The sequence below is a fragment of the Dendrobium catenatum genome, unplaced genomic scaffold (genome assembly GCF_001605985.2).
Source record: "Dendrobium catenatum unplaced genomic scaffold, ASM160598v2 fragScaff_scaffold_1082, whole genome shotgun sequence".
Classification (NCBI taxonomy): Eukaryota; Viridiplantae; Streptophyta; class Magnoliopsida; order Asparagales; family Orchidaceae; genus Dendrobium; species Dendrobium catenatum.
In genome coordinates, this window is record NW_021319544.1 from 644481 (window position 1) to 659275 (window position 14795).

Below are 14795 nucleotides of genomic sequence, written 5' to 3' on the forward strand. Positions count from 1 at the left end.
AAAGCGCAACGAAAGGACAGCCCTTGGGACAATAACAAGAGGTGACTGTTCTTCTGGTGTAAATACATTTTGGGTGTGCAAAGAGATCTAAAATGAGATATGAATGTTAGATGTACAAACTTTTGGGGATGTGAATGAATTTTAAAAGTTTTAATAGAGCTTTGTATTACTTCAATTATACTTGATAGTCATTAAGGGACATTATATGCTTCTCACTATTAATTATGGAATTATACAGGGTGGCAAGTTAGAAGAGTCTAAATAGATTTTTTTTACTTACTCCATTATGAATGTGGTAGCTCGGAATGGGTGTTAGTATGAAGGAACCGGTTTAAATTTTCCTTCTCTATTATACTCTAGATTGACCGTTAAGGGGTGGGTCAAATTGGGGTGTGACACAGGCTCTTCCTGGGTCGCACTCACTTCCCGAGCTACCAAGGCGTAGAGGGGAGATCTTGATTCTAATTCAGTATCAAAGTCTTTAGGGGTTAAAAGATTCAAATTTGTGTTGGGTTTAAAGGAGTTGGGTTTAACATCTTCTTTAACAGCCTTAGGTTGGGTGAGTAGGAGTTTAATCTTCTTGCCCTCGTGCTCAAATACACAGGTGTTTGATCGCTCATAAATGTGCACATCGTTATCAAACAACCAGGGGCGGCCAAGGATGATCTGACCAACATCCATAATTAAAACATCAAACCAAATCTTCTCCTTGTAACCCACAAACTCAATAGGAATGAGACTTCTATCTGTCACTCCTAAGGCGGTCGAGTTGATCCAGGTGAGCTTGTAGGGGTTTGGGTGAGGTGTGGTTCTCAAGTGGAGTTTATAAATAATAGCACATGAAACAGCATTAATGCAACTTCCACTATCAATTATGACCTAGCAGTTCTTGTCACCTATCTTGGTGAAAGTGTGGAAGATTGAGGTTCTTCGCCAATCGTCGCTAAACTTAGGTTGTGAAAGAGCACACCTAACAACTTGTAGGTCTAATTGATCCATCTTTTGGAGATAGTTGATCACCGCAGTATCGTGTTCACAGAAAAATTCGTCATCATCGTCGATGTGATGAACTAGTTCGGTGTACGATTCATCGTTTTCTTCGGTGACTTCCTCAATAATGGTGACTTTAAACGGACTGGAACATTGAGAGGCAATGTGCCCGTACTCATGGCATCGAAAATATTTAATGCCAGCAGGGGTCTTGGGTGTTTGTCGTTCCGGTGTTTTACCTTTACAGTCAGGGCGAGGTTGGGCTTGACTTGGGGTAGGTCGACTAGTCGTGGGTCCAGTGGATTTGTTGTAAGGTTGACTAGAGGAGGATTTGAAAGGTTAGGATGAGGCTCTTGGTTGCTAGAAGAGGCATGGCTCCTAGATTCTTCTAAATCTAACACAAGACTACAAGCGGCTTCCAAAATGTTCACTCCTATGGAAAAAAACTCATTCTGAAGATCTTCTCTTAATCCGGCTCTAAACATCGAAATAATTTGTGTATGAGTAGTGGTCTCTTCCCCACTACAACGGATCATGAAATTATCAAAGGCCGAAATGTACTCCTTGACGGGTTTGCTTCCCTGGGTCAATCTATTCTAACGATCCAAAAGTCTAGGATAGTAGGAAAGAGGGAGATATATTCATTTTAACTCTTGTTTCATCGTCCCCCAGTTAGTAACAGGATATTCTCCTCGGGTTTTGCGCATATGTTCAAGGTTCATCTAGTACTAATTAGCTCTACCCGTTAGCTTCATCTCGGCGAACCTAACTTTTCGTTCCTCTGAAATATTATACCATTTAAAATAACTGTCTATTCCCTTGAGCCAATCTAGGAAAACTTGAGGGTCTAACATACCGTCGAAAGACGGGGCATCTATACGAATGTTCTTAAGCAGTTGGGTATCATTATCTCTCCAAGGAGTGCCGCGTCCTAAAGGTTCCTGATTGGGTCGATGATTGGGGCAGTAGTGGTCTCTAGGAGGTCCATATTCAGTTCGGGTATCATCACCGTAAGGAGAATGGGGTCTAGAAGGGGTATAGATCGCTGGGTTTCCTATACGCGCGATGTTATCAAGTCTCTCACCCGTTTGGTGTCTAAAGTCGGCTAAGTTAGTCTGGGTGTTCATAATTTGTTGAGTAACCGTTCCAAGTTGGCCCACGATTAGGTCCAATGTTGCTTGAATGAGTTCCGGATCCATGGGTGGGTGTTAAGGGACGCTAGGGGAGGTAATGGGGTAAGGGACAGCACCTAGACACTAAGATAAAATGCTCCTAACACCTCTAAATGATGCAAGAATGATCGGGACAGCAAGCTACAGCAAAGGCCCAAGTTATCTAAGTGTTTTGGAGGGTTTCTAGCGTGTGGACAGCACCCTAAACACTAGGGAAATTGACCTAAAGTTCACTAAATATGTGCAAGAAATGCATGGGCAACAAACAAAAACAGTGAATTGAAATTATTTAGACGAAGACATGCATGTAAACTTTAAGACTAATGTTTGGCTAAACCCTAGGATGTTTTCTAGTACAAGATATGCATGTCTACCATGCTCTGATACTTAGATGATGTGATACTACTAGGAGTTACTTGTGAAATTAAAAGAAACAATTGATTAAAACTTGCTAATGAAAATTATTGCGTGCAAACAGAGAAGAGTTAGGAATTCAAAGTAATCAACTTGCTTAGGCCAAAGAAATGCGTTTGATATTAACCAAATAATCCAATCAAAATTCAAGACAATAGTAAATACTAAGTACACATAACATAATCCATCACTTAACAACGAGAGATTCACCTTGAGTACCTTCTCACTCAATCACTCTTAAGCTTTAGCAGAGAAAGATGAACCATACAATGAAGAATATTACCACTAGGAAGACGGCACCGAAGACCTTCGTAGATGGAGAAATAGTCGGCGGTGGAGGAGGCGGAGGGTGATCGATGATTATCCAACGACCCGGTTGAAGGTGCTCTTCAATCGATAATGTTAGTTAGTACAAGATGCGGTCGATGTATCCCTCCACAGTCTCATCATTACCAAAGAAGACGTCGAAGAATGGGGATCCAAGAATATTCGTCATCCCTTGCTCGTCGAAGACAAATCCGTGGTCGACCTCAGGGTCGGCCATACATCATTGGTATGAAAGAGGAAAGAACTTGTTTTCTTCCCTTTGCTTCAAATAGCATGAGTGTTTAAGTTTCCCAAGAGAGATGATGCAAGTGGAGAGGGCGGCCAAGAGTAAAGAGCAGGGGAACGGTTTGAATGATGGAGAATTAGGTTAGGTTAGAGGGGAGAAAAGTTTAATTCAAATCTGAAATTAATTTCAGATTCTAATTAAGTGTGGAGTAAAATAATTTGAAATTTGAATTCAAAATAATGTGTGATTGGGAGCTCAAGTGGAAACCATGAAGAAATCCCATTAATGGGGGGAGGTTGACGGCATTAAGAGAGGGAGGAGGGTGTGGGTTAATTAGAATAGCTTCCAATTTGGTCTTCCTAATTTAGGAAAAGAATAAAGCACTCCAATCTAATTTAAAATTAAATTTAAATTGGATTCAAGACTTTCCTAAAATAACTTTCTAATTTATGAAACTATTTGAAATTCAAATTATGGTTGAGATTAAATCATTTATGCTATTTAGGTAAGTGGTAATGATGAAGTAATTCATCATTCAAGGAGGGGAAGAGAATGGGGGGTGGCGGCAATGCGAAAGGGGCGCCCAGGCTTCGGGTTCGGTGGGGCTAGGTTGGCGAGTGGACTTGAAGTGGTGGTGATGTGGGGTGATTTGGGAGGGACTATGGCCGGTTGTGGTAGAACTAAGAAGAGTCAACGAGTGGGATGGGGAAGAGGAAGAGAAGAAGACAACAAATTAAAAACCACGAGTCGCGGACTCTTCCAACGATTAGTGGGTGTTACATTTGCTCACCTCGAGCTCTCTCTCTCTTGCTCTCTCTCTCTCTCTCTCTTCTCTCTAGTGCTCTCACAAGAAGAAGAAACAAAGGAAAATTTTCATTCATCATTCATCCAAATCTTACAACACATAGACCACTATATATAGGTATCAATCATGAAGAAGGAAAAGTACGCAATTTCCTTCTGGGCTACAATAACAAGACACTTCCCCAAAGGGGTAAATTCCGGAAACAACAATACAAAATAAAACATAACATGAAGAAATGCATCAAAAGTAAAAGCGTTGAATCTTAGCCGTAGATCTACGATTCCGTCGTCGATAAACTTGTCGATAGCATCTGTCGATGTCCTCATCAGATTGAATAAAAAAATGTCTAAAAAACTTAAATTGAAAATTTCAAGCAATAACTTCCAAGTTCAACCAACACTTACGCAACATTGAGGTCAAAATATAGGAATGTTGCATTTGTTGGTGGAAAAAAAATTAAGTGGAGTTAATCTACTTTATCAAACACAATATTTTACAAGATTACAAGACAAATTACATGATAAAAGTCTACTTTATCAAGTACAAACTTTCAATCAAGCATGGACCTATGCCAGTTTCAAGGCCTAATTTGGCATATTTTGACTTCACAGTGACCGAATAAGCTCATATTGAATTCATTGGCATTCATACAAACTCCAAAGTGTAAGAGAATTCCATGTATGCTTAAACTAGACCAACCATAGTCAAATGAAACCCAAACAAACTAATAAGCCTAAAGCTGAGCTCAGCTACCAAGATTAGCCGGATTCAAGCTAGTCAGTTTTTTTTTTTTTTTTTTTTTTTTTTTTTTTTTTTTTTTTTGTCATTACACAAGTAGCAGCTCACAACCTCATTGCCTCCACCAGTGTGCTCCACATGGTCACAATAAATCATAAGTCCATACTTTCTTTGAGTTATTATGGCCACTGCACTCCACCTCATCTAGTGAGGAGGAAGAGAACCCCACTAAACTTTTTCTAGTGATCTACCACATGAAACTCTAAATAGTCATCTACATTGAGATCAAGAATCATTGCATAAATCAATAAGTTTTATGAACCTTGATCGCTGAGGGAAAAACTCTATCAGGCTCATGCTCAACAAAGATTCGAGAGATCCCACCGGGTTAGCTGAAGCGCAAACCTTTCTTATCATATATTATATAAATCAAGGTGGCAACACGGGATTATAACATGAGCAATATTCAGTTTTGGCTAAGATGATTAAAGGGCTTTTAAGTCGGGTGTTGAAAAATATCTTCTATGATTAATTTATTCTGTCATGTTTAATTTTTAATTCTATTCTTAATTCAGCTTTATTAAATTTAAGCTACACCCAAAACTTCAAGATTCTCTTTGCCAGGGAACTAATCAAGAAGATCAAACAGATAGGAAAGGCATTCCTTGCCCTTAAAAGGAACAAAGCCTTTCCTAAAGAGCAACTAATCCTAAGAAAAATAAATAAAAAATGGTTTTCTCTATAAGGTTACAAAGGCAACCTATCAAATGGTTGATTCAGAGAAGCTGAATATCTCAGAAAAAGCAAAAGTAAGATGATGCTTTTGCATAAGTTGGCTACTGCATTGACCCACTATTAAAAAATTGCAAAACAAAACCAAAGTAATCTCTAAAAACGAATGGCACTATAAACACGGCTACTTTAGACCTAATTGTTCCACTAATAGATCAGCTAGCCTTCTTCTAAATAAGTGCTTTTACTTCACGTATATAAGATCTATTTTCTTTAACTTATTGCTTTGTCAGCTTACACGGACTAACAGAAAGGCCTTACCTAATTTGACTGTGAGTATTTATGATATGTCGTTAATGAAACAAGGTCCTATTTACTGCGCCTTTATAGGAAAATAATATAAAGTGCCAACCTGAGCTTGGAAAAAAAGGACTAATTTTATCAGCCAAGAATAAGGAAAGCCTAGAGATTTGACATCATACAGCTTTCCAGCAAACCAAACAGGTATTGTTATGCAGGCAAGTAGGGCCCTTCTAGTTCAATTTTATTGAAGGTAAAAATAATGGAAAGGTAGTTTAACAGTTAAAATGTAACCTAAACCCTGCATTCAGAAATTTAGATATATCCTATGAAATTCAACAGAAACTGTGTTATGTAATTTAATCAGCTAAGCTTACCTTGTCCCAACAATCTCCAGAGAGTTGGACTGAATACCTAGAGCATCTGGATCTGTTTGAACTTTTCTCATTGAAGGCCTAAAAAGAATGGTTCTGAAGGGTAGCTACAAACATGAATTTTAAACAATAAGCATTCTGTAAAAGTAAAGATGATATAATGCAGATTCAAACGGCAAGCATTCCAGATAAAGCATCATTTACTGTATAAATTATGTAAGTGAAACTGGCCATTTCCATACTACCGTTGCATCAAAATTTAGAAAAGAGTAGTGCTAACCAGTTATGAGGCGAAAAAAAAACTAACTAAATAACCTAGTTGCCATTGAAGCATTTTATCTGCCTTTTAAAACGATGCCTTGGACCAAACGTAGAATTCTTAATCCAAGTAAATAGCAAAATTAGAGAGTTTGAAAGAATTATTAGAGAAGAGAAATCATGCTGAGATTCCTTTTTGAAATGCCACAATAATAAATCAAGACAGAAAGTTGTAATTTGACGTAGTAAACCTAATATCTCCACATGAAAGAAACATAAGTTTGTTAAAATTGTATTCATGACCACAACGAATATAAAAAGCCACAATAAAAAACCAAATGCATGTAACAAACAATTATTATGTGTACCTGCTTATTAATAAGAAGTGTTCCTTTCACAGCATAGCCATTGTTGAACAGTCGAAATTGAATAAGAAGTGGCTTTACAGAATGGAAGAACAATAATTCACATCAGAATTGTGTAAGAGAAAGTAAGATAATTTAAAATTATAACACATGATCATATGCTCTACATACTGGCTCAACAATGCTAGAATTGTACTCTCTAGTGTTTAAAGCTCTATCCAATCTCTTAAATTCATCCAGGAATTCCTGCATGCAATATTGCAATAATCACTTTTAGGGCAAACTAGACAAAAAATGAATTAGTGTAATATGCAGAAGTGGAAGATAAATCAAGGAGTAAAACAAATTAGAAAGGGCAATTTGTAATATCCATTCTTTTTCTAAAGAAAGCTATTATCTTGCTAGATCCATCAAAATGGAAGCCAAAGAAATGAATATAGTAAATAACACTCCCACCAAATGTAGTTTCGTAAAAAAGAATGACAAATGCAAAACTTTTTCTAAAATTAGCAAAGTGGCCTATTCCAAGATTCAAACTTATGATCGCCAGATCAAATGAAGAGACTTACAATTTTAGATGTGTTTCAAAAACGACAGTACCTAATTGATAAAAGATATCAAAAAGATAACTAAGGAATACATTGTTGGCTTCGAAAATTCAAGCCCCGACCTCTACACGTTTTTTTTATCAACAGGAAGAGTTTTAATGAGATTACATTCTAGGATAAATTTTCAGAAAGTAGTTGGATTTTAAATAAAATACTATCGAGAGATTTCGCACTTATTTCGTGAGGACTTTTTAATCTGGAGATTGGTCTCCCATAAACACGAGCCGCTATAATTAATTGTACCTCTCAATAACAAGTGAGCACTTCGATTAAGGCTAGTCTTTAAATAGGTACTATTTACCCAACGTATATTAGCAGTAGCTTTAGGATTTGGATGTCGGATTTGAAAATTTCCAGGGTTTGAAATTTATCATCATTCTCTTAATGCGGGTGATAGGAGAATGATGACGAGCCTAATCAAGATACCATGGTGATGTGGTCCTGAGCCGTTGTAATCCCTAGTTCACTTAATCAGAAGAGGTAGTCAACCCAACATGATCGAAAGATCTTTATCCTTAACCTTGAGTTGTTTTGTCCAAGAGGACCTTGGAGACTTGGGGAGAATATTTACCAACAGAAATATATTTTAGCTGACTTAAGCTGACATGAACTTTATGCCCTATGAATTATACCCTATAATTCATTATTCAAGGGCATAAGCCATTGAGGAACATACAAGCTTTTAGCCGTGACTGTAATATAGTGGAGTCGTTGGGCCAAACCACCTGCTCAAAGGACCTCAATCATAATCATTCACCAACTAAAGAGTCGTTGGGCCAAACCACAAGTCTTATGGAATTGTTGAGTCAAACCATTGATTAGAGGACATTTGGCACATCCTTAATGACAAAATATTATTTAAAAATGAATCTTAATTAATAAATTTTAAAGTGTTAGGTGATTTAATCTCATTTTAAATATTTAAACTTTGTTAAACATTAGACTTAACATTTTATTAAATTTGAGACCCTAACAGATTAATTTTAGGATTTGAGGGCATTAAAAAGTAGGATTCTCGCCAATTGAGATTAGCTTTCAACCCAGCCATCATCAGGAATTGACCCTGTCAACTTTTTCTATTTATCAATAGAGAATCGGGATTAATTTGAATGTTATGACATTAAATGATGCAGTCTCCTCTGATTGAGATTTACATTTAATGTGGCCATCATCGAAGATGGTTAGTAATTTTCATAGTTCGAACCCTGTCTACTTTGTTTTCTCGCCAACAGAAGATCGGTTTCAACCATTGGTTTTTAAAGTTGTATAGCTATCAGAAGTAAGAGTTTACATTTTAATAAGTGGATTTTCATTACAAACAACCTTGAAGGTCCATATGAATGTATAAAATCAAATATTTCGATCGAAACTATGACAGTATATTTGTTCGTTGATTCAAGTGTGTCAACTTCGGTCCATTCAAGGAGGATTGGACTTGAACTTTGATGTGCACAGCACTTTCAAACCTTAAGTTCAACAATTGTATGCAACATTCGGAACACTTTAGGATAATTTTGTATTTAAATGATATGCATGCATTTTGATATGCTTAACAATGCATTTGTCATTTTTCAATTCGGACATCATCCTCCAATCTTGCTTGTGTACGTATTGCGCTCATCGGCGCACATGCATACATGTGCTTTTTAATGCATTTGCATAATAATCAATATATTTGTATGATGTGAGTGATGCATTTGCATGACCATGACGCATTTTCATGTAAATTAGAATGCGCACATAATTTATTTGCATGTTACATGTATGTTTATATAATGCATTTGCATGTTGTGGCATGCATGCAAAATGCATTTACACATCGTACAATACATTTACATATTGGACAGATATATGCATAGCGTATCTATATGTAGTGCAGTGCACATTCATAATGTATTCGCATGTTAGATAACACGTACGCATGTTGCCTTTGCATGATTGTCACAATAAATTTACATGATTCATGTATATAAATGATGTGTAATTCATTTGTATGAAACATTTGCATAAAACAATTATATGGTTTGAATAATATGTTTAAATAATTTGCATGATGTATTACGCACTTACACAAGTCTCGATGCATCTACATAGCTTATTTGCATGTTTTCAAACATCTACGTGGCGCATTTTAATATTGCTTAGTATATGCACATCATGCACTTGCTTGTTACATCCATATTTTCATAATTCATTTGCATGTATTGTGGTAAACGCACACTGTGTATTTGCATGTTGGATAATAAATATGCGTGATGCATTTCCATGTTTATATGGGTGCATGTATGATGCATTTGTTTATTGCATGGAGACTCGTGCAATGTACTTGTATGTTCCATAGTATACCTGCATGATGTAGATGCACGAATCTTGATGCATTGCACAATGCACTTGCACATGTCTTATTGTTAATACATCTACAAGGAATATTTGCATGATCGATGGTATATATACACGCTACTTAGTACGTTTACATAGTGCATTTGTATGTCACTATTACTTTTGCACTATAGAACTAGGGGCACCGCATAGGCAATATTTTGTTTTAAATGAATTGATGTGTCACACATACTTTAGTGAACAAGTCATGCAATCCGTAACGTGCAACAGTGTACTTTTTTGTTTCTTTTCAAGGGAAAGCATTCACAAGGTGTGCAATGCACTCACGAGGTGTGTACGAGTCTCTTTTCTTTGACTGCTGACATTCACGTTACCCAGCCAATCATACACCCCACTTACAATGGGTTTGTTCATTTAATTTCTTTGAGGAGCATTTAAGATAATTATTAATGAAGTGCATATAATACCTAAAATATTCGAAGTAAAAACAAGTATTAATGTTTTATAAAAGTTAATTTATTTTCATTAAAAATAACCTTTTAATTTTGAGCATTTTAATATAGAGAAGTGTATGTCACTTATGAAGTCAATTGTATTTATCTATATGCATAAGTAGTACAGGAACATACTTTACATATTTCATTAACATTTAAATGAATTCACTCTTACTTAATACCTAGTAACCATCATTGCTTTTTCTTTAATACTGAAAAAGGAAATTTCCTCTCACTTTCCACTAACCAAGCCATGCATTGGTTGGATTTGATCTCACGGCTGGAAATTTTTGGGATCCTGTAGTGGGAAAAGCACTAAGGGTCTTATAATATAATATATCCTGAATAAAGGCATTATGCAGTATTAGCATTTCCTCTCCCATTTTTTTCCATCAACTGGCTTCTGGTGTGCGAAGAAGCTACAGGCCGTGAGAGGGCATTTCTGGCATGAGTAGATTTAGGCTGTTATGTGGAAGAATTCCAGAAATTTTCAGCAAATTAAGTAGTGTTGCTGCTTCTAGTTGCTGAAAATTCAAAAAATAGTAAGGAAAGTACTATTGTTTGCTGATGGAAGCTAAAACCATGGAAGGATATGAATGTTTACTAAAATAGGTAATGGTTAATATTGCAATTGCTAAAATAAAGATTTAGGTTGTTAAAAACCTACTGAATTCAGGAGGAAAAAAAGGTTGTTTGCTGAATTTTATAAGTAGAAGGCTGAAGTGGTTGCAGAAAACATTAAAGAAGAGGAATTAGAAGGGAAAGAAAGTAGAAAAGAGTTTTAAAAGTGAGAAAAGGTTATTATTGAATGAGAAAGAGTGCAATTGAGATATTCTATAAGAGAAAACACTACAGGAAAATATGCTATTACCGGCGGATCATATCCGCCGGTAACACGTAAAATCCGACGGAATTTCTTGGTTTCCGGCGGATTTCCGGCGGATTTTGGTACGCCAGTTTGGCGTGCGTCGATAAATGTCTTCCGGCGGAAATATTTCCGGCGTATTTCCGACGGATTTTCCACTGGAAAAATATTTACGTCGGATGTTTTTTCCGCCGGAATTTTAAGAAAAATAATTAAAAAAATTAATACCAAAGCGGCGGCGGACCCCGTTCAGCCAGCCCAGCCAACCCCTCGTGAACCCGTTCCGCTCCACCCAGCCCCTCATGAACCCGTTCTGCACCAGCCGATCCCGCCCGCATGGAGTTGCCTTCGGCGGGGATCGAACGCCTGCCTCTCTTGCACGCGCGAAAACCTTTAGCCCTCTACCACTTAGCCAATTAAGAAAACCTGATTTCTTTCATACTTTATTTTATTTAACTTATAACTTCTAAATATTAAAAGTAAAAATTATTTTAAAAGTAAATTTTTTTAAAAGATAAAAAAATATAATTTAATTTAACAATTAATTATTAAATTAGTTAATTTAATTTAACAATAAAATATTAAATTATTTAACTTAATTTAACAAGTTAATTTCTTTAAAATGAAAAATTTATTAAAATCTAAGTTAATTTTTTGTTATTAAATAATTAAATTATAATTTAAGTTATTTTTATAATATAATTTGATAATAAGTTATTAAAATATAACTTAATTTTTTAATTTCCGTCAGAAATCCGCCGGAAAGGCAGCCGGAAATGTTGTCGGAAAAAATCCGTCGGAAAACCAGTCAAAAATGTGTCGGAATTTTGCAAAAAAAAATCCGTCGGAAATCCGCCGGAAAATCAGCCGGAATTTGTGACGAATTTATTTCCGCCGGAAATTACGCCGAAAATGAGCTGTTTTCCTGTAGTGAGAAAAAGACAAAGTTTAGGAAAATAGATTCCAAGCGAGGTGAGATACCCAAATGATGCTATAGGAATTAGTATATGTTTAATCTAATTGCAATTCATATCTATTATGGTTATGATAGCATTTACTTCAATTACTTCAATTTATTCTTATATGAACATGTATGAATATATTTATGCATAGAGTAATGTCTATAATAGCATATGTCATGAGGACTTAAAGAATTTCTATTTGGAAAGTTAAATAAGTTATATATGGGGGATAAGCCCACATAAGTAAAGGCAAAAGATCTAGCAAGATAAGCCTACACTCTCAATTCTAAAAGTTCAGAATTTGGACCTCAACTTGAATGAGAGAACAGTTTCAATTCTAAAAGATGAAAATTTGGACCCAACTTTTAATTGGAAAGCTGAAAGGGTGTAAAAGCTTATAGCATCATATAACTTATTTAATGGTGTAGAATAGTTGATAAGATAGAAAGTAATATTATGTATTTCTCATAATCAGTATGGAATTTCAATATGTTCACAATGTTATAATTAATTCTTATACATTGCTTGTGTATTTCATTGAGCCTAGTTCATTAGCAGTGGTTATACTACAAGAAAGAAGGAGTCAGTAGGGCACTAGACTGATATAGGCAAGGGGGGGGTCAACTCAAGCCCAAAATAAATTGATTTTTGGTTTCCCTTGAGTCTACAAGCTCAATAAATTTTGAGCTGGAATTTAGCTTATTTATGAGCTAGTTTTTAGTTCATTTATTGAACTAAAGGTTAGCTCATTATTAGCTAGATTTTAGTTAATTTATTATCTTATTTATGTAGCTTTATCTTTTAAAATTCTATGTTTGTCCCTTGAGATTCCAAAATGGCTTTTGGAATCCCAAGAAAATGTGTTTTCCCATGCCATGGCTCCTTGGCTTCCACGGGTGGTTGTTTTCCGTGCAAAGCTCCTTGGTTCTCACGGTGGTTGTTGGTTTTCTGAGCTTGGAAGATTTTCCCGTGGCTTTGGCGCCACGGTTCCGTGCGGCTCCTTTGGTTCCCGTGGTTGCTCCTTCAATTCCTGGGCTGGGCTATTTTCCGTGAATGCATGGGGGGATTTCCGTGCTTGTGTTGCTTGGATTCGTGTGTGAATTCAATGTCGTGTCCTTTTGTATTCCCTTCTCATGCCTATATATATGAGATGTTTAAGAGTTCTAATGTTATGTTATGTGATTGATTTTTGGAAAATGTAAACCTGCGGGTTTCGTTAGAAAAGTTTGCAAGCTTTGTCCACCTTCTTTCTCATCCCCTCCGGAAATCTTGCGAGCTCTTTCCAACCTTCGTCTTGGCTTCTAATGTCTTTAGTCTCTCCGCAAGTGCCAATGAGTTTCACCCATCGGATAAGAAAAGCATGCACGGGTTTCGCTCAACACACCAAAACACATTATGGGCGAGATTTTATGAGTTTTAAAGTATGTGGGTGGTTATGCCTTCGATGCACGAAAACAAGGCTGACAATGACAAGATGATGAGGCAAGGCAGCGCAGGAGTTTTCTCCTCCCCATTTTTGACTTTTTTAAAGAGGTCTTCCTCTCTTTGTGTCAAAAGCGGTTCATCTGACCAGTTAAATTGAACCGATCGGCCTCCTATTAATAACCACAAGCAAAGTATGCGAATAGAAAATGGTGGATCGCGACAGAGGTGGGTTGGGCGGACCAAACGCATGCGAATGAAGGAAATTGAGATCTATTTTGTCATTTTTAGAAAACGACTGTGTGGGAGGATAAGATTGAACAATTCATTTTCTTTCCTATCGCTAACGAAGCGAAAAGTTGAAAGAAATTTCGAACGAGAGGAACGACCAAGGGAAATAGGGAAGAATGTATGTTGAATTTCTTTCCATTTTTCTTATAAATTTCATCATTTACTTCATTTAAAGTAAATGATATTTTCATAAAGGGAAAAATAATAAATTTTGAAGCGAGGGGAAGAGATTTTGAAAGAAAAAGAAAAGGAAGAATAAAAGTCTATATATGTATGGAAATAAAATAAATATAAATATAACAAGAAAAAGATATTGCATTTTACAGGAGTTCACTCCCGTATGGTACTGGCTGGGGAAGCAATGTACCAGTGCACGTTAAAAAGGAAAAGAAAATGAAAATGAAAAAGGAAATGGTTGTACCTTAATTAATACAATTAAATGAATCTCCTGTATAAATGGAAATGGGGAAATGAATATTGAAAGGATTTAAATGTCAAATCTATTAAAAGAAATGTTAAAATAGAAATGGATGGTTATGATTAAATATCAAGAAAATGACTTATGTGAGATTATAAAGTTTATAATGTATGAAAGATTATAAGTCTTCAAAGAATTTGAAAATGGCTGAAAGAGATAAGTACATCAATAGAAGATAGCATGCAACTGAATTCAGGTAATTTATGACTTTTTACAAATGTTAAGTATTTGAGAAAATTATGAAATAGTGGCTCTTTAGTTGTTTTTGAGAAAGTTGTACATTGTATCGTGTATGAATTGAATCATATTGGAAGAGCCATTATGATGACTATTAATGATTTAAAGATTTAATGTAAAATGAATTATCTTATTATAAATAGGAACCAAAATGATTCTGGAGTGTGGGCTCTGAAAATTCGGCCCCGACCTCCCCGCCGCGCTTTTATTATTTTTTTTTTTCGGCGAGGGAGTTTTAACTGAATAAGTTCCGGGGTAAATTTTGGAAGGCAGATGGGTTTGTAGATAAGACACTACCCAGAGATTTCGCCCTCATTTTGCAAGGACTTTATGATCTGAGTTCTGGTTTCCTATAGGAGCAAGCCCCTATAGTTAATTACCTATCCCGATAACGAGA

General features: G+C 36.0%; 1 protein-coding gene across 5 annotated transcripts in view; it reads right to left on the reverse strand.

Moving 5' to 3' along the window:
- The window catches only part of LOC110100972 (probable RNA-dependent RNA polymerase 4), a 98341-nt gene that overhangs the window by 66364 nt on the left and 17182 nt on the right, over positions 1-14795 (reverse strand). For all 5 annotated transcript variants that reach the window (XM_028698406.1, XM_020828696.2, XM_028698409.1 and 2 more), the window contains 3 exons: positions 6873-6947; positions 6705-6776; positions 6082-6185 (listed from right to left, as the gene is read on the reverse strand). In XM_028698406.1, coding sequence (XP_028554239.1) covers positions 6082-6185; positions 6705-6776; positions 6873-6947 — 251 coding nt within the window. The remainder of the gene's footprint in view (positions 1-6081; positions 6186-6704; positions 6777-6872; positions 6948-14795) is intronic.